Source organism: Heptranchias perlo, chromosome 2 (assembly GCF_035084215.1).
Source record: "Heptranchias perlo isolate sHepPer1 chromosome 2, sHepPer1.hap1, whole genome shotgun sequence".
NCBI lineage: Eukaryota > Metazoa > Chordata > Chondrichthyes > Hexanchiformes > Hexanchidae > Heptranchias > Heptranchias perlo.
In genome coordinates, this window is record NC_090326.1 from 44834833 (window position 1) to 44859840 (window position 25008).

The following is a 25008-nucleotide window of genomic DNA, read 5'->3' on the forward strand; positions in this document are numbered from 1 at the left end:
CCCTCCCATCTTTGTATCATCTGCAAATTTTGATATGTTGCACTCGGTCCCCTCCTCCAAATCGTTAATATAGATTGTAAAGAGTTGGGGACCCAGCACCGACCCCTGTGGAACACCACTGGTTACTGGTTGCCAGTCCGAAAATGAACCATTTATCCCAACTCTCTGCTTCCTGTTCGATAACCAATCCTCCACCCATGCCAGAATATTACCCCCAATCCCGTGATTTTTTATCTTAAGTAATAATCTTTTATGTGGCACCTTGTCGAATGCCTTCTGGAAGTCTAAATACACTACGTCCACTGGTTCCCCTTTATCCACCCTATACGTTATATCCTCGAAGAACTCAAGCAAATTTGTCAGACATGACTTCCCTTTCATAAAGCCATGCTGACTTTGTCCTATTAAATTATGCTTATCTAAATGTTCCGTTACTGTCTCCTTAATAATAGACTCCAAAATTTTACCCACCACAGATGTTAAGCTAACTGGCCTATAATTTCCAGCCTTCTGCCTACTACCCTTTTTAAATAACAGTGTTACATTAGCAGTTTTCCAATCTGCCGGGACCTCTCCTGAGTCCAGGGAATTTTGGAAAACTATCACCAAAGCATCCACAATCCCTACTGCCACTTCCCTCAAGACCCTAGGATGTAAGCCATCAGGTCCAGGGGATTTATCCGCCTTGAGTCCCATTATTTTACTGAGTACCATCTCTTGAGTGATTTTAATCGTATTTAGCTCCTCCCCCCCGAGAGTCCCCTGTTTGTCCAGTGTTGGGATATTCTTAGTGTCCTCTACTGTAAAGACTGAAACAAAATATTTGTTCAGCATTTTTGCCATCTCCATGTTTCCCACCATTAATTTCCCGGTCTCATCCTCTAAGGGACCTATGTTTGCCTTAGCCACCCTTTTTCTTTTTATATAACTATAGAAACTCTTGCTATCTGTTTTTATATTTTTTGCTAATTTCTTTTCATAATCTAACTTCCCTTTCTTAATCAATCCTTTAGTTACTTTTTGCTGTCTTTTGAAGAATTCCCAATCTTCTATCCTCCCACTAAGTTTGGCTACCTTATATGTCCTTGTTTTTAGTCGGATACTATCCTTGATTTCTTTACTTAGCCACGGGTGGCTGTCATTCCTTTTACACCCTTTTTTCCTCAGTGGAATATATTTATTTTGAAAGTTGTAAAATAACTCCCTAAATGAACACCACTGCTCATGTACCGTCTTACCCTTTAATCTATTTTCCCAGTCCACTTTAATCAATTCCGCTCTCATACCATCATAGTCTCCTTTATTCAAGCTCAGTACGCTTGTTTGAGAATCAACCTTCTCACCCTCTAATTGGATATGGAATTCAACCATGTTGTGGTCGCTCGTTCCAAGGGGATCCTTAACTAGGACATTATTAATTAATCCTGACTCATTACACAGGACCAGGTCCAAGGTTGCCTGCCCCCTTGTAGGATCAGTTACATACTGCTCAAGAAATCCATCCCTGATGCACTCAATGAACTCGTCCTCAAGGCTGCTCTGCCCAATTTGATTTGTCCAGTTAATATGATAATTAAAATCCCCCATAATTATGGCTGTTCCCTTATTACATGCCCCGACTATCTCCTGATTAATACTTCTTCCAGCAGAGTTGCAACTATTAGGAGGCCTATATACTACGCCCACTAATGTTTTTTTTCCCTTATTATTCCTTATCTCCACCCAAACTGTTTCATTATCTTGATGCTTTGTCCCAATATCATTTCTCTGTATTACAGTGATTCCTTCCTTTATTAACATAGCCACCCCACCTCCCCTTCCTTCCTGCCTGTCCTTCCTGATTGTTAAATACCCTGGCATATTTAATTCCCAGTCGTTGTCACCCTGCAGCCATGTTTCTGTAATGGCCACAAGATCATACCCATACGTAGTTATTTGTGCCGTTAACTCGTCCATTTTATTACGAATGCTACGTGCATTCAGATAAAGAACTTTCAAATCTGTTTTGTGACGCTTAGTTCCTGCTTTTTCCTTTTTTAACACTTTACCTATTACTCCATACCTTCTGTCCCTTCCTGTTACGCTTTCCTCTCTCTCCCTGCTCAGGTTCCCAACCCCCTGCCACTTTAGTTTAAACCCTCCCCAACAGCACTAGCAAACACTCCTCCTAGGACAGCGGTCCCGGCCCTGCCCAGGTGCAGACCGTCCGGTTTGTACTGGTCCCACCTCCCCCAGAACCGTTTCCAGTGTCCCAGGAATTTGAATCCCTCCCCCTTGCACCATTCCTCTAGCCACGTATTCATTTGAAATATCCTCCTATTTCTACTCTGACTAGCACGTGGCACTGGCAGCAATCCTGAGATTACTACCTTTGAGGTCCTATTTTTTAATTTACCTCCTAACTCCCTATATTCTGCTTTTAGGACCTCATCCCCTTTTTTACCTATATCGTTGGTGCCTATGTGCACCACGACAGCTGGCTGTTCGCCCTCCCCCTCCAAAATGTTCTGTAGCCGCTCCGAGACATCCTTGATCCTTGCACCAGGGAGGCAACACACCATCCTGGAGTCTCGGTTGCGGCCGCAGAAACGCCTGTCTATTCCCCTTACAATTGAGTCCCCTATCACTATAGCTCTGCCACTCTTTTTCCTCCCAGCCTGTGCAGCAGAGCTACCCGTGGTGCCAGGAAGTTGGCTGCTGCTGCCTTCCCCTGATAAGTCATCCCCCCCAACAGCATCCAAAGTGGCATATCTGTTTGAGAGGGGGATGGACACAGGGGACCCCTGCACTACCTGCCTGCATCTCTTACTCTTCCTGGTGGTCACCCATTCACTTCCTGCCTGTATACCCTTTACCTGCGGTGTGACCAACTCGCTAAACGTGCTATCCACGAGTTTCTCTGCATCGCGGATGCTCCACAGTGAGTCCACCCGCAGCTCCAGCTCCGAGATACGATCGGTCAGTAGCTGCAGGTGGACACACTTCCCGCACACATGGTCGGCAGGGACACTGGTAGTGTCCATGACTTCCCACATCTTGCAGGAGGAGCATATCACGGGTGCGAGGTCTGCTGCCATGACTTGCCTTAGCTGAGTTACCCCTTTTAAATTACGTTGAAATTAGAAAATGTTAACTATACTAGGGACCTAGGTTCACTAAAAAAAACACTATCTGCTATAAAACCTGCAGATCTTCCCTTTCTTATTACTTTACTTACAGTAAAATGGTAGAAATACTCACCTGAACCTACTCACCAATCAGCTGCCTCCCCTGTGCCGCGTCACTTTCTGACTGGTGACGTCACCCCGAACTGCCGCTGGTCTCAGAGTCTCGCTCTCAGAGTAAGCTCTGGTCTCGCTCTCTCCGCGCTGTTTATATCTCCGCTCTGGTCTCGCTCTCTCCCGCCGCTCACCGACTGGACTCTCGCTCTCTCCGCGCTGTTTATATCTCCGCTCTGGTCTCGCTCTCTCCGCGCTGTTTTTATCCCCGCTCTGGTCTCGCTCTCTCCCGCCGCTCACCGCTCTCAGGTCCACTACCGCTCTGCAGGAAAAGCAAGGCAAAGCAGCACCTCCTTCCCCCACTTCACCTAACTCCCACACGTACCGAACTCTCAGCACACTGTGTAATATCCGCACACTTCTGGATTTCCCAAGCCCCGGGAAACCCAGCCGACAGCTGTTAAATTTAAATCAAGCTCCCAACTGCACATATGATAATTAAGTGTCGACTCTCCAAGATGGGACACACGCACAGCTCGAAACCCACCGCTGTAAAAATGCAGGGAGGAATTGATCATTCTTCCTGGTTTGTTTGATCTTATTTATCTTTGATAAAAAGCTAAAGTCCAAGAACAGTGCCTGTATGTTCAATTTAAACTGTGAAAATATAATTTAAATATTTAAAGTTCTCCTCTATACATTGTTTTTGCTAACAAAATCCATCCCCATATTAAAATGCATTCTGAAAGACAATGGACACTAAAGTAGGAATGTTTGCTAATAAATGCTATTTTTTGAGAACTGAAAATCCTTTTTTTTTAAGTTCCACATAACTACTGCTGTAAAATTCAATTGGTTAAAAAAAATCAATTAAGCAATCATGGCTTTTAAATAAAAAGTCCTGCCCTTTTCCCTCACCATGCTACCTTAAAAAGAAAAATAATTGCTTCTTAAATAACATTTTAAGTACAGTTCCTCCCCATTACAGTTCCTCAGTTGGACAAATTAATTGCTGTTAAGCAGCTGCTTATGTTAAAAGTAAATGGCAATTTCCCACCTTTGGATATTTTTGGCACACGTCAACACACTCAACATTTAGGCGATTGTGCTTTTCCTGTGCAATACGCTGTTTGGGCATGCAGTCGGTCGATTGACAGGAAGATGAACATTTTTATTTTCATTTCTCTGAAGTTTTTTTTCCTTTCCTTTCGTCTCCTAAAGGCACTGATTTATGCAGCGATACAGTTCCGCAGACAACTGCAGCCCGAGTGGTTTCGTGTGTGAGTCTAAACATTAAATTTCAGGATGCTGTCTGGCCCCCTGGTTGTCTAGAAGTATACAGGGCAAGGTAAAGCAGAAAAAGAAAGCTTATGACTGTCACAGAAAACTAAATACTGCAGAAAGCCTAGAGGAGTATAGAAAGTTCAGGGATGACGTAAAAAAGGAAATAAGGAGAGCAAAGAGAGGGCATGAAAATATATTAGCTCGTAAGATTAAAGAAAACCCAAAGATGTTTTATCTGTACATTAAGAACAAGAGGATAGCTAAGGAAAAGGTAGGACCTATCAGGGATGATAAGGGTAACTTGTGTGTAGAAGCAGAGGATGTGGGTAGAGTTTTAAATGAATATTTTGTCACCGTATTCACAAAGGAAAGGGATGATCCAGACGTAGTAGTTAAAGAGGAGAGGTGTGAAATATTGGATAAGGTAAACATAACGAGAGAGGAAGTACTAGAGGGACTGGAATCCTTGAAAGTTGATAAGTCATCAGGGCCGGATGGATTGTTTCCTAGGCTATTGAAGGAAGCCAGGGAGGAAATAGCGGATGCTCTGAGGATCATTTTCCAATCCTCACTTGATACAGAGGAGGTACCGGAGGACTGGAAGACTGCAAACATAGTTTAAAGAGGGTACGAGGGATAGGCCAAACACTTATAGGCCGGTCAGTCTAACCTTGGTGGTGGGCAAACTATTAGAATCAATACTGAGAGATAGGATAAACTGTCACTTGGAAAGGCATGGTTTAATCAGGGATAGTCAGCATGGATTTGTTCAGGGAATGTCATACCTTGCAAATCTGATTAAATTCTTTGAGGAAGTGACAAGGAGGATTGATGAGGGTAGTGCAGTGGATGTTGTCTACATGGATTTTAGTAAGGCATTTGACAAGGTCCCACATGGCAGACTGGTCAGAAAGGTAAAAGCCCATGGGATACTGGGAAATGTGGCGAATTGGATCCAAAATTGGCTCAGTAACAGGAAACAAAGGGTAAAAGTCGATGGATGTCTTTGCGAATGGAAGTCCGTTTCCAGTGGTGTGCCACAGGGCTCAGTGTTGGGTTCCTTGCTGTTTGTGGTATATATTAATGATTTGGACTTGAACGTAGGGGGCATGATTGGCAAATTTGCAGACAACATAAAAATTGACCGTGTAGTTGATAGTGAAGAGGATAGCTGTAGACTCCAAGAAGATATCAATGGGCTGGTGGAGTGGGCGGAAAAGTGGCAAATGGAGTTCAACCCGGAGAAGTGTGAGGTAATGCACTTAGAGAGGGCAAACAGTAAAAGGAAATACGCAGTAAACGGGGATATATTGTGAGGGGTAGAGGAAGTGAGAGACCTGGGAGTGCATATGCACTGGTCCCTGAAGGTGGCAATACAGGTAGATAAGGTTGTGAAGAAGATATACGGAATTCTCTCCGTTGTTAGCCGAGGTGTAGAATACAAAAACAGGGATGTAATGATGGAACTGTATAAAATGCTGGTAAGGCCACAGCTGGAGTATTGTGTGCAGTTCTGGTCACCACATTATAGGAAGGACGTAATTGCTCTGGAGAGAGTGCAGAGAAGATTTACAAGAATGTTGCCAGGCCTTGAAAATTGCAGCTACGAGGAGAGATTGGACAGGCTGTGGTTGTTTTCCTTGGAGCAGAGGAGGCTGAGGGGTGACTTGATTGAGGTGTACAAAATTATGAGGGGCCCAGATAGAGTAGACAGGAACTAACTGTTTCCCCTAGCGGAGAGTTCAAGAATTAGAGGACATAGATTTAAGCTGATTGGCAGAAGGATTAGAGGGGACATGAGGAAAAACTTTTTTACCCAGAGGGTGGTGGGTGTATGGAATTCGCTGCCTGAATTGGTGGTAGAGGCAGGGACTCTCAACTCTTTTAAAAAGTACCTGGGCCTGCACCTAAAGTGCTGTAAGCTGCAGGGCTACGGACCAGGTGCTGGAAGGTGGGATTAGAATGGGCACCTGGTTGTTCTTCGAGCTGGCGCGGACACGATGGGCCGAATGGCCCCCTTCTGTGCTGTATCTTTTCTATGGTTCTAAGCATTATAGCCAAGCCCGATCCTACCCTCACCCAATGTCCACAGGTACAGATTTTTTTCAGCAGGCATCACAATCAGTGGCAGTTGTGAGTGGGGAAACCTGGATTCACTAGATTGTTTGCTGCGCTACAGCACATAGTTAAACAGCGGCAAACACGGAAAGCAAGAGTTGGGTTTTCAAAGCTGACTATTCCAAGAACTGAGTTTGCCAGATCAGTCACCATAGAGGCAATAGAGCCCCTTCAATTTGAAGGTTCAATCTAAAGTGGTTGCAATGGAACTGAATGTAAGATAGTCTGCTTCTAGAAAAAACAACTTTCGGCGATCAAGCCACAAGTCATCTCTCAAATTCCTCTTCTCTCAAGGATCCGATCATCATAGAAAAACCACGGTACGAAGGCTGTAGCTTTGAAATGAATCACAGACTATGTTACAGAAATGACTTCAAGGCAGCATTTGACCGAGTGTGGCACCAAGGAGTCCTAGTAAAATTGAAGTCAGTGGGAATCGGGGGAAAACTCTCCAGTGGCCGGAGTCATACCTAGCACAAAGGAAGATGGTAGCGGTTGTTGGAGGCCAATCATCTCAGCCCAAGGACATTGCTGCAGGAGTTCCTCAGGGCAGTGTCCTAGGCCCAACCATCCTCAGCTGCTTCATCAATGACCTTCCCTCCATCATAAGGTCAGAAATGGGGATGATCGCTGATGATTGCACAGTGTTCAGTTCCATTCACAACCCCTCAAACAACACCCAGGCTTGGGCTGATAAGTGGCAAGTAACATTCGTACCAGACAAGTGCCAGGCAATGACCATCTCCAACAAGAGAGTGTCTAACCACCTCCCCTTGACATTCAACGGCATTACCATCGCCGAATCCCCCACCATCAACATCCTGGGGGTCACCATTGACCAGAAACTTAACTGGACCAGCCATATAAATACTGTGGCTACAAGAGCAGGTCAGAGGCTGGGTATTCTGCGGCGAGTGACTCACCACCTGACTCCCCAAAGCCTTTCCACCATCTACAAGGCACAAGTCAGGAGTGTGATGGAATACTCTCCACTTGCCTGGATGAGTGCAGCTCCAACATCACTCAAGAAGCTCGACACCATCCAGGACAAAGCAGCGCACTTGATTGGCACCCCATCCACCACCCTAAACATTCACTCCCTTCACCACCGGCACACAGTGGCTGCAGTGTGTACCATCCACAGGATGCACTGCAGCAACTCGCCAAGGCTTCTTCGACAGCACCTCCCAAACCCGCGACCTCTACCACCTAGAAGGACAAGAGCAGCAGGCACATGGGAACAACTCCACCTGCACGTTCCCCTCCAAGTCACACACCATCCCGACTTGGAAATATATCGCCGTTCCTTCATCGTCGCTGGGTCAAAATCCTGGAACTCCCTACCTAACAGCACTGTGGGAGAACCTTCACCACACAGACTGCAGCGGTTCAAGAAGGCGGCTCATCACCACCTTCTCAAGGGCAATTAGGGATGGGCAATAAATGCTGGCCTCGCCAGCAACGCCCACATCCCATGAACGAATAAGAAAAAAACTACAATACATTCAATTTTGTCTCTTCTAAAATCTTAGATTACCTCCCACTGCAGCCCCCACTGCAGTGTTTTTAAATGTGGGGGGGGGGGGGGGGGAATATTTCCTCTGTGTCACTGATTCGGAAAAATCATAAACAGATATACAAAGAATTACTGCTTCCTTTTTCTAGCTGCCAATTTCTGTGCGACCTGATTACAAAAGCCCTCCACAAAAAATATCTTATTAGCACTCTACTTTAATATTAAAACAGAAAACTGAGTTAACCAGTTGCATATATTCTGTAAACCTAATGTAGATCACTCAAAAACTGATGCTATTGCTACTATGCTAAAAAATCTGTTAAACCAACAGCTTGGTTTATTAAGCAGCAGTTGTGACAGCAAAGGGTTAATATTTCAGGTTTATTACTTTATTGTTTTTCCAGATAGGCTGCTTGGCTGGGAATCTGTGGTGGGGTCACTAGGGTAACAGTTAATAACTGCTGTTCACAAGAAGGGGTTTTGTTTGTACAATCACACTGCAGGTTACTGCAGTTCCAGATTATTCGAGCCACTCGTTGCTATAAAACGGCATTACATTGCGGACAGCTGCCAGGGTTTCATTGTCATGCAAAAAGCTGTCTGGAGCCAGATTTCTAGCCATTAGATAAAAAGCATGAGAAGACGCTCTAGAATCTGTTCTTGTCAATCACAAATTAAATGAAATGACCAGAGAAGGGATCTAGTCACGGTGCAGAAATGCTTAAATGAAACCAGTTTAGGCATTCAATATAAAATGTAATCTGCCTCCATGCTCCACTCATATCTGGAAAAAGAAAGCAACTCACATTCATCTATACTGAAAATCTACTCTTTTAGAAGAAAGAAAGAATTTCCATTTATATGGCACCTTCAACGACCTCAAGCGCTCCACAGCCAATGAAGTACTTTTATGTGTAGTTACTATTGTATTGCAGGGAAACGCAGCAGCCAATTTACGCACAGTGAGGTCCCACAAACAGCACTGAGACAAATGACCAGATAATCTGTTTCAGTGAAGTTGGTTGAGGGGTAAATATTAGCCAGGACATTCGAAGAACTCTCCTGCTCTCCTTTGAAAAGTGGCATGGGATCTTTTACGTTCACCTGAGAGGGCAGATGGGGCCTCAATTTAACATCTTCTCCAAAAGGCAGCACCTCCGACAGTGCAGCACTGGAGTGTTAGCCTAGATTATGTGCTCAAGTCTCTGGAGTTTGGCTTGACACCACAACATTCTGACTCAGAGGTGAGAGTGCTACCACTGACTCAAGGCTGCCACTAATATCATTATCTTCCAGATATATTTTTTTTATTCGTTCATGGGATGTGGGCGTTGCTGGCGAGGCCAGCATTTATTACCCATCCCTAATTGCCCTTGAGACGGTGGTGGTGAGCCGCCTTCTTGAACCGCTGCAGTCCGTGTGGTGAAGGTTCTCCCACAATGCTGTTAGGAAGGGAGTTCCAGGATTCTGACCCAGCGACGATGAAGGAATGGCGATATATTTCCAAGTCGGGATGGTGTGTGACTTGGAGGGGAACGTGCAGGTGGTGTTGTTCCCATGTGCCTGCTGCTCTTGTCCTTCTAGGTGGTAGAGGTCACGGGTTTGGGAGGTGCTGTCAAAGAAGCCTTAGCGAGTTGTTGCAGTGCATCCTGTGGATGGTACACACTGCAGCCACAGTGCGCCGGTGGTGAAGGGAGTGAATGTTTAGGGTGGTGGATGGGGTGCCAATCAAGCGGGCTGCTTTGTCCTGGATGGTGTCGAGCTTCTTGAGTGTTGTTGGAGCTGCACTCATTCAGGCAAGTGGAGAGTATTCCTTCACACTCCTGACTTGTGCCTTATAGATGGTGGAAAGGCTTTGGGGAGTCAGGAGGTGAGTCACTCGTCGCAGAATACCCAGCCTCTGGCCTGCTTTTGTAGCCACAGTATTTATATGGCTGGTCCAGTTAAGTTTCTGGTCAATGGTGACCCCCAGGATGTTGATGGTGGGGGATTCGGCGATGGTGATGCCGTTGAATGTCAAGGGGAGATGATTAGACTCTCTCTTGTTCGAGATAGTCATAGCCTGGCACTTGACTGGCGCGAATGTTACTTGCCACTTATGAGCCCAAGCCTGGATGTTGTCCAGGTCTTGTTGCATGTGGGCTCGGACTGCTTCATTATCTGAGGGGTTGCGAATGGAACTGAACACTGTGCAATCATCAGCGAACATCCCCATTTCTGACCTTATGATGGAGGGAAGGTCATTGATCAAGCAGCTGAAGATGATTGGGCCTAGGGCACTGCCTTGAGGAACTGCTCTATTACCTGCTCTAAATTTGTTTCAAAAACATTGGTGAAGGAGGAGGACTAATATTATATCAATCTGGATGTGTTGAGATTTTTTTTCCTCAGGTGTAGTAAGTATACAACTTCAACGGCCAACATGATTAAATAAAATTAGAAACATATCACTTTGTGTATGGAAAGAGGAGTAAAATGTGCTAAGTGAGGCCTGCATGATCTTAGTACTAAAATGGCTGAGCATCTGTTCTATAAATGTCACTGCCCAACAACAGAATAAAGTCAAGTTAGAATTTCAGATAAACCTGGACTTTGAGATCAAAAGTAATGTAATATTCCCCTCCCCAAATACTAATCCTCTCCAGGAAATGAAATTCTAACTTGTTTCCATTCTGGTACAACATCGCCAGGTTTCAAACAAAGGAAGTAACGACCTAAGCAAAGAATGAGCATAAATTACATAAAAAGCTCAGCAACCATAAAAAACTTAGTGTAGTACTATCTTACGTAGCAATCGTACAGATCTTAGTATTGACTTGCACAAAACCACCCATAGCATATGTAATGCAAGTAAAAGATATTGGACTAGCTCCCCTGATTCCTTGTGGTTAAAGGCACTCGGTGTAGCTTAAGCCAAACAGACTAGAAAGACCCAGGTTTGATCCCCAGTCTGTGCTAAGTGGCTGATCTCAGCCTAACAATGGTGCAACTGACATCTGCCTGTGGGTTAAAGAAGGGGCAATCAGTCAAGGTTCCCATTTATGATCACTACCCAGCAGTCATGTGGACCTCAGGTGAGGACAGGATGGGGCTGGACTGTGATGCACTCCCTCCCCCTCCCTCCTTAAGTTAATTAGCTTGATGACACTCGTTGTTGCTCACATGAAAATTGACAGTCGGGCAAGGTGGTGAGAGAGTAATCCCTTAGGAGAGGAAGAAGAGAAAATTGGCAAAGAGAAAGGGAATTGGCATATCTACAGGCAGACTGTGAGTTAAAGATGCAGTGTCTTCATGGAAAAAGTGCCTGAGCAAATCTTTTTGTACTGGTAAAGAAGTGCTGTATGTGATTTTTGTTGCAGTGGCTCGGCACAGGTGGCACAATTTACTTCAATACTAAACATGTGCATAGGAATAAACAAAAAAGGTTTGCCAAACATTCTTCATCAAGATGGTGCCTTTTTAAAGTGTTGATTATAAATGAAAATCTGTTCACTTCTGCATTTCATCCTTGAACATAGAGGGAATAAATATCATCCAGCTACATTAGGATTCCTGATAAGAACTGAGCAAAACCAGAAACTATTACAAACGCCCCTAACAAGAGTCTACCTCCATTTCTTGCTGCTAAACCAGGAGTTTGGCTCTGGACTGTGTGTGTCAGTGCATTTCAGATAAAGCTCCATGCAAATAACAATTTGTTATATGATCAAAAGCAAAATACTGCGATGCTAGAAATCTGAAATAAAAACAGAAAATGCTGGAGAAGCTCAGCAAGTGAGGCAGCATCTGTGGAGAAAGAAACAGAGTTAATGTTTCAGGTCAAAGACCTTTCATCAGAAGTGATTCTGTGTAGTTTTGCATTCTAGGTCCTAATCACTTTAATTTTAATATAAATACTAGGAAAAAAACATGCTGGAGCATCACATTTATGTAGTACCTATATTCCAATCAGCTATTACTTTGGGAAGTGGCGTGCAACCATTTAAACAGTATTTGTGATGGACACATTTTGTTTACAAATTGCCTGGAAGAGGGCAATTAACCTCCTTTTATAGGTAACTAGACATAAGAACATAAGAAATACGAGCAGGAGTAGGACATAAGGCCCCTCGAGCCTGCTCCGCCAATCAATCAGATCATGGCTGATTTTCAACCTCAACTCCACTTTCCTGCTGGCTCCCCATATCCCTTGATTCCCCTAGAGTCCAAAGATCTATCTATCTCAGCCTTGAATATACTCAACAACTCAGCATCCACAGTCCTCTGGGGTAGAAAATTCCAAAGATTCACAACCCTCTGAGTGAAGAAATTCCTCCTCATCTCAGTCTTAAATGGCCGACCCCTTATCCTGCGACTATGCCCTCTAGTTCTAGACTCTCCAGCCATGGGAAACAGCCTCTCAGCATCCACCCTGTCAAGTCTCCTTAGAATCTTATATGTTTCAATGAGATCACCTCTCATTCTTCTAAACTCCAAACAGTATAGGCCCATTCTACTTAACCTCTCCTCATAGGACAACCCTCTCATCCCAGGAATTAATCTAGTGAACCTTCGTTGCACCGCCTCTAAGGCAAGTATATCCTTCCTTAGATAAGGAGACCAAAACTGTGCACAGTACTCCAGGTGAGGTCTCACCATTGCCCTGTACAACTGTAGTAAGACTTCCTTACTCTTGTACTCCAACCCCCTTGCAATAAGGCCAACGTGCCATTTGCTTTCCTAATTGCCTGCTGTACCTGCGGGCTAACGTTTTGTGTTTCTTGTACCAGGACACCCAAATCTCTCTAGACTCCAACATTTAATAGTTTCTCACCATTTAAAAAATATTCTGTTTTTCTATTCTTCCTACCAAAGTGAATAACCTCACATTCCCCCACATTATGCTCCATCTGCCACCTGTCTATATCCCTTTGCAGACTCTATGTGTCCTCCTCACAGCTTACTTTCCCACCTGGTTGTGTATTGTCAGCAAACTTGGATACACTACACTCAGTCCCTTCATCCAAGTCATTAATATAGATTGTAAATAGCTGAGGTCCAAGCACTGATCCTTGCAGTACCCCACTAGTTACAACCTGTCAACCTGAAAATGTTTATCCCTACTCTCTGTTTTCTGTTTGTTAACCAACCCTCAATCCATGCTAATATGTTAACCCCAACCCCATGAGCCCTTATCTTGTGTAACAACCTTTTATGTGGCAGCTTATCGAATGCCTTTTGAAAATCCAAATGTGCGACATCCACTAGTTCCCCTTTATCTACCCTGCTAGTTACATCCTCAATAAACTCTAATAAATTTGTCAAACACGATTTCCCTTTCATGAAACCATGTTGACTCTGCCTAAACATGTTATGATTTTTTAAGTGCCCTGTTACCACTTCCTTAATAATGGATTCCAGCATTTTCCCGACGACTGATGTCAGGCTAACTGGCCTCTAGTTCCCTGTTTTTTCTCTCTCTCCCTTCTTGAATAGCAGGGTTACATTTACTACCTTTGAATCCGCTGGAACCGTTCTAGAATCTAGGGAATTTTGGAAGATCATAACCAATGTATCCACTATCTCTGCAGCCACCTCTTTTAGAACCCTCGGATATAGGCCATCAGGGCCAGGGGATTTATCGGCTTTTAGTCCCATTAGTTTCTCAAGTACTTTTTCTCTACAGATAATAATTACTTTAAGTTCCTCACTCTCATTAGCCCCTTGGTTCCCCCTATTTCTGGTATGCTTTTTGTGTCTTCTACTGTGAAGACAGATACAAAATATTTGTTTATCGCAGCTGCCATTTCCTGATTCCCCATTATAATTTCTCCTGTCTCAGCCTCTAGGGGACCAACGTTTACTTTTGCTACTTTCTTCCTTTTTATATACTTGTAGAAGCTCTTACAATCCGTTTTTATATTTCTTACTAGTTTACTTTCATATTCTATTTTCTTCCTTTTTATCAATTTTTTGGTCGTCCTTTGCTGATTTCTAAAACTCTCCCAATCCTCAGGCTTACTACACTTCTTGGCAACATTATACACCTCTTCTTTTAATCTAATACTATCCTTAACTTCTTTAGTTAGCCACAGGTGGATCATTTTTCCTATGGAGTTTTCATTTCTCAATGGAACGTATATTTGTTGAGAATATTGAAAAATCTCTTTAAATGTTTGCCATTGCTTTTCAACCATCATACTTGACATTGTTCAGTAGTTTGATAACACTGCTAAGTAAATTGGGTATTTAGTACCTAATGCTTAAAAGGAAACTGTGCTCCTCTTTCCTGCCCATTGCAACTATTAAGGGGTGCAAGCAAGTAGAAGGATGTACAACTCCGGGCTCACATATTGGATGGTGTCTTAGGTACTAATGTGGCCTGTGTGTACTCCAGGACGAGGCAGGACTTTCTTCTGCTGACTCTGTAAGATTTTAGTTTTGTTTTTATGGTTGGGAGAGAGGAGACTACACTAACTTTGTCAAAGGACTAATATCCACTGATGCATTCCCATTGTTGTCTGCCTTGAACAGTTTTTACATCACATCAGGTTCTGAAGTCCCATAATCGGAGTTTGGGTTCACTCTGCTTCAATACTATGTGCAACGGGTCCTGATTATGGGTCATCTGGCACAGGAATCAATGTAACAGTATAAACTGCCTGTGGACTCACAATTTAATTTCCTCCAAACAGGCCAGTGTTGTCCTAATTGCTCAATTACTCCTGTTGTTACCGCCCCATCCCAAAAAAAATGTGCAAAATGATAATAATGTAATTCTGTGGAGCTGCCCAACAATATAAATGCAGCACTACCCTCAATCCATCTACACAGCTTGTATTAAACCTAGATTATGGCAGGGTCTCAAGATAAATGAGATATGAGTCTCTCCTAGCTAATGACTCTAATGTAATATAAACTGGGACCTCACGTTGAGGCCATATATCCATCCAGAGATACCCAAAATGCAATTTAAAAAGTGACAACACGTCTTTGCAAACAAGACAGTCACATACAACACCTGTGACATTGAAGCTCTTCAATCAGAAAGGTTGTGATCTGGTAGTTTTTTTTACATAGACATCGCCAGCACTCCTCATGTCAGGGGCATGTAGGCTTGTCATTAAGATTCAGCTGCTACTATAAACACTTGGCTGCTTCCATCTTACCATGCTGTTACACATTGACCATTGTGAAATCTAGTGGGAAATATTTTTACTCAACTGTGTTTTACTTTCAGATCCCAGTGTAGATTTCTGTGTCAGAGGCATATGATTGCACACCTTAAGTGCTGTCTCTCACTGAGCAAACTAAATTACTTCATGGTCTCATCTATATTGTTTAGGACTGTTGGGAGTGAAGTGTAGAAAACTGTTTATTTAGGTATTATTTTAGAAAGAAAGAACTTGGATTTACATAGCACCTTTCACAACCCTAAGGACGTCCTACAGCCAATGTAGTACTTATGAAGTGTAGTCACTGTTGTAATGTAGCGAACATGGCAGCATCAAATTTGCCCTTGTAAACATAGGCGCTTTTATCTTCACAGCTATAGTGCATCTAGTTTTGGGAGAATGCTGTCCACGTGCCATTCTCCTCCATTTTACGTTCAGTCTGGGTCTCCGCAGTCATGCTGGGCTTCACTCCTGCAGACAGCTCTAATGACATCAAATGTACAGGATCAGCTCCCCATGATGACATTATTAAAACTGGTTCCCTTACTGCAGCAGCAGTATCATGGATCTACAAGGTCTATGATTCTGTCAAGGGTGCTGGGCTTGTTCCGGGTTTCTGCCAACGTCTGCAGCCAGCTGTTTGAAGGTGTTCCCAGGTTACCTCTGGAGATCCACCCAGTCCGCCCTTGTGGTGCCGAGCAAAAACCATGCCTGCTGAGAGCAAATGTGGGTTCCATCCTGGGAAGAGGAACTGATTACCCTCCAACTGCAGCCCCTTTGCTCCCTGCAGGAGGAGGGATTTAACGCACTTACTAATGCACTTATTCTTCACACATTAAGCTGTCTTCTTCTGTGCAGCAATTTCTGGGACCTCGATTTAGTGGGGGGAAGGGGTGCCTCTCTTCCGCTTACCCAGGTGTAGGCCACCTGCCCAAGTATTAAAATCATCCTGTAAGTTCCCCCTCACCGCAAGTCCAGTGGTGGAGGTCCCAGCAATTTTAGGTCTTAAATGTTCTTGGTATAACATATTTGAATGGATCTCAAATCAGCAATTAACACAATGTCCGCTCTCCCTATTCAAATTAATAAATGTTGTTTTTCCTTTTTTTTTTGCCAGGTAAGCTCTAACGAGAGACATGCAGAAAGCCTCAAGAGTGAAGGAGACATTCTCATTCAAACCCTACAAAGGCTAGCCCAAGCTGCCAGGTGAGAACCCTCAGGCCTAAAGGAATCTCCAAGCCTTTGAATGGGAATCCAACTTTTTTTTTACCGGATGCATAGCACAGACCTATCGTGTTACTGTGCTTTGCTACTGGAGTAAGACTTCACTTGAACTAGTCTCTGAAAGCCTCCAGCTTTTTATTGAGGCTGGCTTTGATCAATTGTTGATGCAATTCGGGGTTGGGTTGCACGATGAAAGATTCTGAAAGTTGTTGCTTTCATTTACAGCCAGGTACTAGCTTACTGTTGAGTAGTCTGCTGCTTTTGAATTGAGCTTTTATTTCCCCAAATTGAATAGTACGTTTTTGAAGTATCAGAGTTGCATGAAAATTATTTTAACCCACAAAGTATGTCCTTGAAATAATAATATTTATATATTTAAAAACAAACAGACATTGATAACATAATGAGTTCCTAGTTTCACCTCAAAAATTGAAGGAATTGACAGAAGGAGAACGGGAAAACAGATGGATGAATTGGCAATTTCCTCTCATACACTGATGGACACTTCTAGGCATTTTACCTGAAGTGAATACCATCAATGGCAAACGTGCACGTCTCCTGCCATCAATGGCCATTGTAAATATAATGAAGTCCATCTCCAGAGTTAAAACATCTTTGCAGACCCGGATTTCTGTGGGCTTTGCAATTTTCTGTTGGATTAGGTGCTTCCTGTTCTGGGCCGCCAAATGCATGCAGCTAGTTCTTTGTGTCTGCATGCTTGTGCCATGATACTATTTTGCTCCACGCCAATTCCAGACCCGTCTGCTCTGCATGTGTCTTGACACAGCACACAGTTGCATCAGGATGCGTCTCCGTCCCAAGAATCAGCCTCCAAAAGACCTTAGCAGGAAGAGCAGTATCACAAGGAGAGCAATACCGTATAAATGGAGGCCATTTGAGCGTCACTCCCCAGGGGTCGAAACAATAAGGTAAAAGGACCTTCAAGGGCAGAAGTGGGAGAAGCCTTTCAATAGGGAGACACGGTGCTAGAGTGGTACATAGCACCTAACTAGGAAGAGAGATAGTTTAATGAAAAAAGTCATGCCTAGCCTCTAAATCCACATTTCAGATGTGGAGATTGAATTCAAGCAATACTTTTGTTTTTCTTTACTGATGGTGGATTCCACTGGAGTTCTTTTGTCACAAAAGGCACTTTTACGCTGGTACTTGTTAAGTTCAGACTGTGAGGAGATTGGAATCTGTGCACCAGTCGGCCACGTTTACAGTTAGGCTACTGTTTTGTCCCAGCAGCAGAATCGTAGATGCTTGAAAAGCCGGTAGTACATTTTCTGTTAGGTAGGTTGTTCCTTAGCTCTTGAATATACATTACAGTATTTTCTTTCTCAGATTGATAGGATGCCATTGTAATTCACTGCCTGGTATCACTATGCAGTTAGCACCTGCCCCAGTGCCCAGATACCATGGTAGATTTGGATTACTATAGCTACATTTATATTGGTATCAGTAGGGTTTTTTTATTATTCATTCATGGGATGTGGGCATCGCTGGCAAGGCCAGCATTTATTGCCCATCCCTAATTGCCCTTGAGAAGGTGGTGGTGAGCCGCCTTCTTGAACCGCTGCAGTCCATGTGGTGAAGGTTCTCCCACAGTGCTGTTGGGTAGGGAGTTCCAGGATTTTGACCCAGCGACCATGAAGGGACGTCGATATATTTCCAAGTCAGGTTGGTGTGTGACTTGGAGGGGAACGTGCAGGTGGTGTTGTTCCCATGTGCCTGCTGCCCTTGTCCTTCTAGGTGGTAGAGGTCACGGGTTTGGGAGGTGCTGTCGAAGAAGCCTTGGCAAATTGCTGCAGCACATCCTGTGGATAGTACACACTGCAGCCACTGTGCGCCGGTGGTGAAGGGAGTGAATGTTTAGGGTGGTGGATGGGGTGCCAATCAAGCGGGCTGCTTTGACCTGGATGGTGTCGAGCTTATTGAGTGTTGTTGGAGCTGCACTCATCCAGGCAAGTGGAGAGTATTCCATCACACTCCTGACTTGTGCCTTGTAGATGGACTTTGGGGAGTCAGGAGGTGAATCACTCGCCACAGAATACCCAGCCCCTGACCTGCTTTTGTAGCCACTGTATTTATGTGGTTGGTCCAGTTGAGTTTCTGGTCAATGGTGACCCCCAGGTGTTGATGGTGGGGGATTAGGCGATGGTAATGCCGTTGAATGCCAAGGGGAGGTGGTTACACTCTCTCTTGTTGGCGATGGTCATTGCCTGGCACTTGTCTGGCATGTATGTTACTTGCCACTTATGAGCCCAAGCCTGGATGTTGTCCAGGACTTGCTGCATGCGGGCACGGACTGCTTCATTATCTGAGGGGTTGCGAATGGAACTAAACAATGTGCAATCATCAGCGAACATCCCCATTTCTGACCTTATGAATGGAGGGAAGGTCATTGATGAAGCAGCTGAAGATGGTTGGGCCTAGGACACTGCTCTGAGGAACTCCTGCAGCAATGTCTTGGGGCTGAGATGATTGGCCTCCAACAACTACTACCATCTTCCTTTGTGCTAGGTATGACTCCAGCCACTGGAGAGTTTTCCCCCTGATTCCCATTGACTTCAATTTTACTAGGGCTCCTTGGTGCCACACTCGGTCAAATGCTGCCTTGATGTCAAGGGCAGTCACTCTCACCTCACCTCTGGAATTCAGCTCTTTTGTCCATGTTTGGACCAAGGCTGTAATGAGGTCTGGAGCTGAGTGGTCCTGGCGGAACCCAAACTGAGCATTGGTGAGCAGGTTATTGGTGAGTAAGTGCCGCTTGATAGCACTGTCGACGACACCTTCCATCACTTTGCTGATGATTGAGAGTAGACTGATGTTGATGTCTGTCACCCGATAAAAACAGGTCTTCATGTACATCAGCCTTAGTGAATCTGGCAGGTTTGCACTTTGGTTGTTGTTGGCTGCACTTAAGAGAAAACATTTAAAAACTCAAATTCAAATATGCAAGTTAGTTGAAAATACAGTGCAGAGGCAAAGGACCAGCACACAGCCCCACAGGAAATTAATAGAGTCGGTGAAGCTTCGAGTTATTTTCATGAACTAAACTGAGGCCTGCCATCTGGAGTTGGATCCTGAGACCAAGTAGTATCAGAGATTGACATAATTCTAATACAGTGGTGCTTTCCTTTCGAGAAATTGAGCCATCCAGATCAAAAGACCCCGCCTTCATCTGTGCAGAGTTACCTTTTACTGAGATATGGTTCCACTGGCATTATTAGCTCTCTGGTACCCCGTCCAAGTGGCCACGTATGAGCCATACGGTGATTATTGCTGGTCATTTAACTATAGGGGGGATCACAACCCATGCTCAATCCTGTCCTCAGCCAGCATCCACACGTGCACAGTTTCCACCAGGAGACAGGTAGTGGTGAGGAGTGGAAACCCAGACAGGTGTTTTTCTCCCTTCCCTCACAGTGGTCTAACTTACCTCATGTCTGTGCTCGTTTTTTTTTTATTGTGCATTATCCAATGGCAAGTGTATCTCTGCTTCCTTAGCCTCAGCCCAAAAAAAATCATTCCCTTATTCTGCTGCACCGAACATTAATGAATTGTGACTGTATTTTGCCAATTCTTCATTTTCACTGTAGTGCTAATGATTTGGAGGGTACTTGCATGCCAGAGATATACAGTATATGCACAGGGTGAGGCTAATGGCTGCCAGCCCACCATAATTGCATAGCTTACCATGTTGCTTTCATTACTGCAACACTATACCAATGTCTCAAATCACAGCCTAAATGCTTTAAAAGGTCTGACAGAGCCCAGAAAGGATCCTCTATTGTCCACAAACATGATATTGTTGTACAGCATGCCTACTTTGCCCTCTTGCAGAGATGCAGAATGATATACGGTCTCCTTGATAAAAACAGAGGAACTGCTGTTGACAAAGAGATATTCCTGAAAGAAAAGCAGATTCATAAAGATGGAGGATACACAATGAGAAGTAGTGCAAATACCCAGTTGATTTAACTTCTAGGACCTGATAAATTATGAGTATGTTCGAATAATAGTCTTGCTTGTGAATGGAATAAAGCAGTTATGAGAATGATTTTGTTTCAAAATAAACATTAGCCAGCAAATTTCTCCGAGCGGTGAACCAGGAGTGGTCGCCATTCATTAGATTTAAATTCACCCACCAAGTTACCGTGTTCTTTTTGGCAGCAACTTCCTTGAACTGAGAGTTCAAATAATGGATCTCTAAGGCCCTTCAACCAATCAGCTTGAAGCAAGCCATCCTGTGAGAACCAGGAAATGCAGTTCATTCACAAACAACGCAGACTAAAAACCCAGATGTGCCCGAAATAAGGAATTATAAAATGACATAGAGAAAGTGAAATAAAGAGAGGATAAGATTAAAAGACTGAAATAAAAGAGACAAGGAAAAAGTTTTTTAAAATTTTAATTTTTTAATTAAATTTTTTTTAAACGTCCAAAAAATATTAAGATCAGGAGTAATGAAACTCCACATTTTTAGAAGTTAATTCTAATGCCTGAGAGGTTGTTTGGCAGTTATTAAGACTTACCATACTGTTAAAACTTAGTTCAGACTTAAAAAACTGAGACTACCTGTTTTGTGGTGAGATTAGTTAGTTTCCAGCTGGGCAGGAGAGCAAGTTGGCGCTGATCTGTTGATTCCATTGATTGCAGCCAGTGATATTGCTTTAAGATGAAGCTGTCACATCGCCGGCGAACCAGGAAGCGCAAGTTCCGGATTTCCACGTTTAACTCCGCATGTGCGGTTGCCGGAACTTGCTCTTTGATTTCACCACTAATAACGGTGAGCGCTGTTAGGCTCACCGTTACTTTAAAAGCAATTTCTGGGCCATTATTTCACTTTACTTTTAGTGAGAACTAAATGCACCTTCCAGTGTAGTGCTGAGCCAGGAAGATCCGCAGTGCGTGCTGAGTTATCTGATCACGGTCAATGTCCCAGTAGTGGAACTACAATTGGTCGTGATGCCCTTGAACTTGGTAGAGGTTAACACAGACGGGGTCCCGATGGGTATGCAGTAACCTCTACCAGAAAGTGTGCCTCTGTGGACATCAAGCAAGGACAGGAATGATGTTGATTGTGATTCCCTCACAATAGAACAGCCTGTCAATATTCATCATCTAGGCTCACAAATACAGAATGCCATATGAGCAAGGTACCTGGTGGCTTCTAGCATCTATGAATCTGAACCATTGTGTGAGTCAATAGCTTAAGGAGAGGAGATAAGGGGATGGCGGATTAGGGCGAGTACAAAGGATATGGCAAGCTGCAATCTTACGAACTCAGTCACTTAATTTTTCTTCACAGTTATCCAAACCTGATTTAATCATATGTGTCATGGGGGATGTAGAATTTTTTCTGGTTACTTACAGTATTTTATCTATTTCTTCCAGCTCGCACGCTGACATTGCCATTGCATCTTTGGCCTCTGAAATCCTGAAACTCATTGATCAGTGATCAGGAAGCTACTGCAACTCAACTATACACTGTTACTTAGGACTGATGGGGGAATGGGTTTTGTCTACTGACCTTTACGTTGGCTGGTTTTGTTTGGGCACAAGTAAAGCTTGACACGAGAGCAATTCCTTCAAGCAAACTTCTGCAAAATTGGGAAGAAAGGAAAAGCAAAAAAAAATTAAAAGGTCATTGTTTTTCAACAAATAATCTTTTGACCTCTTTTGAAATGACATGAAGTTTTGGTACAAATGACATTGAAATACAGCGTTTCCTAAATGTTTCCACACTGTTAGTGTATTTTTCCTATTACTTATGACACATTGGACGTGAATTTCTCTCTGTGCAGCTGGGGTTGGATGCCCACTCTGTGGCTGTTTTGAGAAATGTTACTCTTCTCTGTACTTCTGTGAACAGTCTAGAATTAGTAACTCTGTAACAAAGAAATAAAATGATTATTACATTTTAAGATAATACGCAGTGGTTTATCAATTTTTTTACTGTTTTACTGTGGATATGCTGTTTAAAAGTGCTGTAGTGTTTATTTTATCAGTCATTTTATCAATCGTCACTGGAGCTGGCAACTCCAAAGAATTCTCTGCTCCCGAGGCCACTGAAACAAATCCTCATATTACAGTAATAATACTACGATGTCTGGAGAACATTTATTTGTGTTTGGGGACATTGCTATTGCATTTTATACTACTGAAATACAATTTTAAATAAAAATAAAATATATTTTACTTCTGCTCCCCCACTGACCCAGTGATATGTTGAGCCATATAGAAACAGGAAGATCCCAGGTTCAAACCCCTAGTCTGTCCTGGAGTTTTCTGATCTCCCCAGGGCAGTGGGCACTACAACTGGCTCAGTGCACCCAGGCTGGGTTAGGGAGGGGAAAATCAGCTCAGGATCTCACTCCTGCTCGCTATCCAGTGACCCATGCTGGAAGTGTGCATGTGCCGACATCAGATGAGGACAGGACCGGGCTCAGCTGTGATGCAACCCACCGTCAAGGCTGACATGTGAACAATAGCCATTAGGGCAAGATACTGGAGGGCAACTGGTGCCCGTAGAACTATGCCTCCACATGGAGACAATCCCTCCAGGAGAAGGACGAAAATTGGCAAGAGAAATACTTTGCTTCTACCTGCCTATCTTTGTTTCCGTGGCCTCATTCTCTCATTAAATTATTTAATTATTATATATTTAACTTTTCTTTGACTTTCTGCTACTTTATTATAAGATTGGAATTATTTGCTGTGGCACCACCCTTCTGTTTTGGATCAGTCACTGGTTGGCAATATAGTAACCTCAAAACTTATTTTTAGGCCAATCAGGAGATTGAACATTGTACTTTGACTTAGTTGCATCACCAAAGTAAGCAAATCAAACTATGATACAAAATTTAAGCCAGCAATCGAAAGCCTGAATCAGCACTGAGTACCCAGCGAGATAACTTGTTGATGGTGCAGGGAACTGAGTGCAATTGATGTGAGGTGTCTTGGTGGTGCTCAAAGAGTTTAATGTAGGTTGAATGAACTGTCAACAATATAGTTACTCAATCAACTCCATACAGTGTACTTGCTGGAAGTATAATTTGTGGAAATTCAGGCTAATGTGGCCAATTAATATGTGATACACTGTTTCCTCAAGCAGTGCAATCAATACTTTACCACATAAGTTTCTTTTTCTGAATATTGGTAGGATAGGTACACTTAACTGAGTTGTTGAAAGAACTCTACAGTACAGAGTGAATCATAGTTTTACTTTGTAATTGTGTTTACTTTTTATTGGTATTATTCATACTTTAGTATACAATATATACTGCAGTTATATTTGGCTTTATCATGGTTTATATAAACAGCAATACAATCTGTTCAGATGTATTTTATGCCTCTTTTATTACCGAACCTCTTCTTGTCGCAGCCCTGCAGTGTGCTCCCCTATTTAGCCCTCCATCTACAGTGTGAGTAGATTCCATAGCAGCAAGGGCAAAAGTGAAACAAGTCATGATTGCGACTTTTCTTTGTTCAAGGAACTTCCCTAATGTCTGGGGAAGGTCAGTACAAGGCAGCAATGTGAAAACAACATTGCTAGATTGTAAGGGAAAGCTGAGAGTTTAATCTCAGAAAAAGTGTTGGGCTACTCTTCTGCCAGCCCTGTTGCTTCCAGAGAAGCTTTAGACAACCAGCTCCTTAAATGTGTCTGCTAACCTGGAGGCAAAAGTATCTGTTATTTATATTCCAGCGCTACTGCTGAAGTGGAGACTGCTGTTTGTGGAAGCACTGTAATATGGAGGGTGCATTAAAAGATAAGGGGGTAAATTTTTGTCTTTACTGCCTGAACATAAAAATCATGTATCATCTTTGAGGCCTAAATTTGGCACTGCATAAAGTCCTGTAGCATTACTATTTTAGCTACTATTTAAAAGTCTTGGAAGGCCATGCTCTAGTTTTTGAATTTGCCAAGTCAGTGAACTGTACACACATCATTGGTTAGTTTGCCGTTAGACTTTTGGAAGTCCTACTTTAGGAAGGATGTCAAGGTCATGCAAAGGATACAGAAGAGATTCGCTAAGATGTTATCAGCAATGAGTGGCTTTAGTTGTGACAAAACTCCAGAGAATCTGAGCTCCTTTCACTAGAACGGATGAGGTTTAGAGGAGATCAGCTAGAAGTGTTCAAAATTATGAAGTTTTGATAAAGTAAATCAGGAAAAAACTATTTCCACTGATCAATAAGTTGGTAACTAAAGGGCATGAATTTAAGATTATCACCAAAAGAACAAAAGGAGGGTTTGGTAGAATGTTTTACGCAGAGGGTTGTTAGAACATAGAATGGCCCACCAGAAACAGTGGTGCAAGCAGAATCCATTCTAGCTTTTAAAAGGGAAGTGAATAAATATTTTAAAAAGAAGCTTTTAAAAGAGTAGGAGGGAAGGGTAGGGGAATGGAACTAAGTGGATAGCTCTTTCAGAGAGCCAACACAGGCACAATAGGCTGAATGGCCTGTCTCTATGTTGTAAAAT

General features: G+C 43.3%; 1 protein-coding gene across 2 annotated transcripts in view; it reads left to right on the forward strand.

Moving 5' to 3' along the window:
* Positions 1-22452, forward strand: part of ulk4 (unc-51 like kinase 4) — a 548729-nt gene extending 526277 nt beyond the window's left edge. For both annotated transcript variants that reach the window (XM_068001818.1, XM_068001817.1), the window contains exons 36-37: positions 16408-16496; positions 21918-22452. In XM_068001818.1, coding sequence (XP_067857919.1) covers positions 16408-16496; positions 21918-21981 — 153 coding nt within the window. In that variant the 3' untranslated portion in view covers positions 21982-22452. The remainder of the gene's footprint in view (positions 1-16407; positions 16497-21917) is intronic.
* The last annotated feature ends 2556 nt before the right edge of the window (positions 22453-25008 follow it).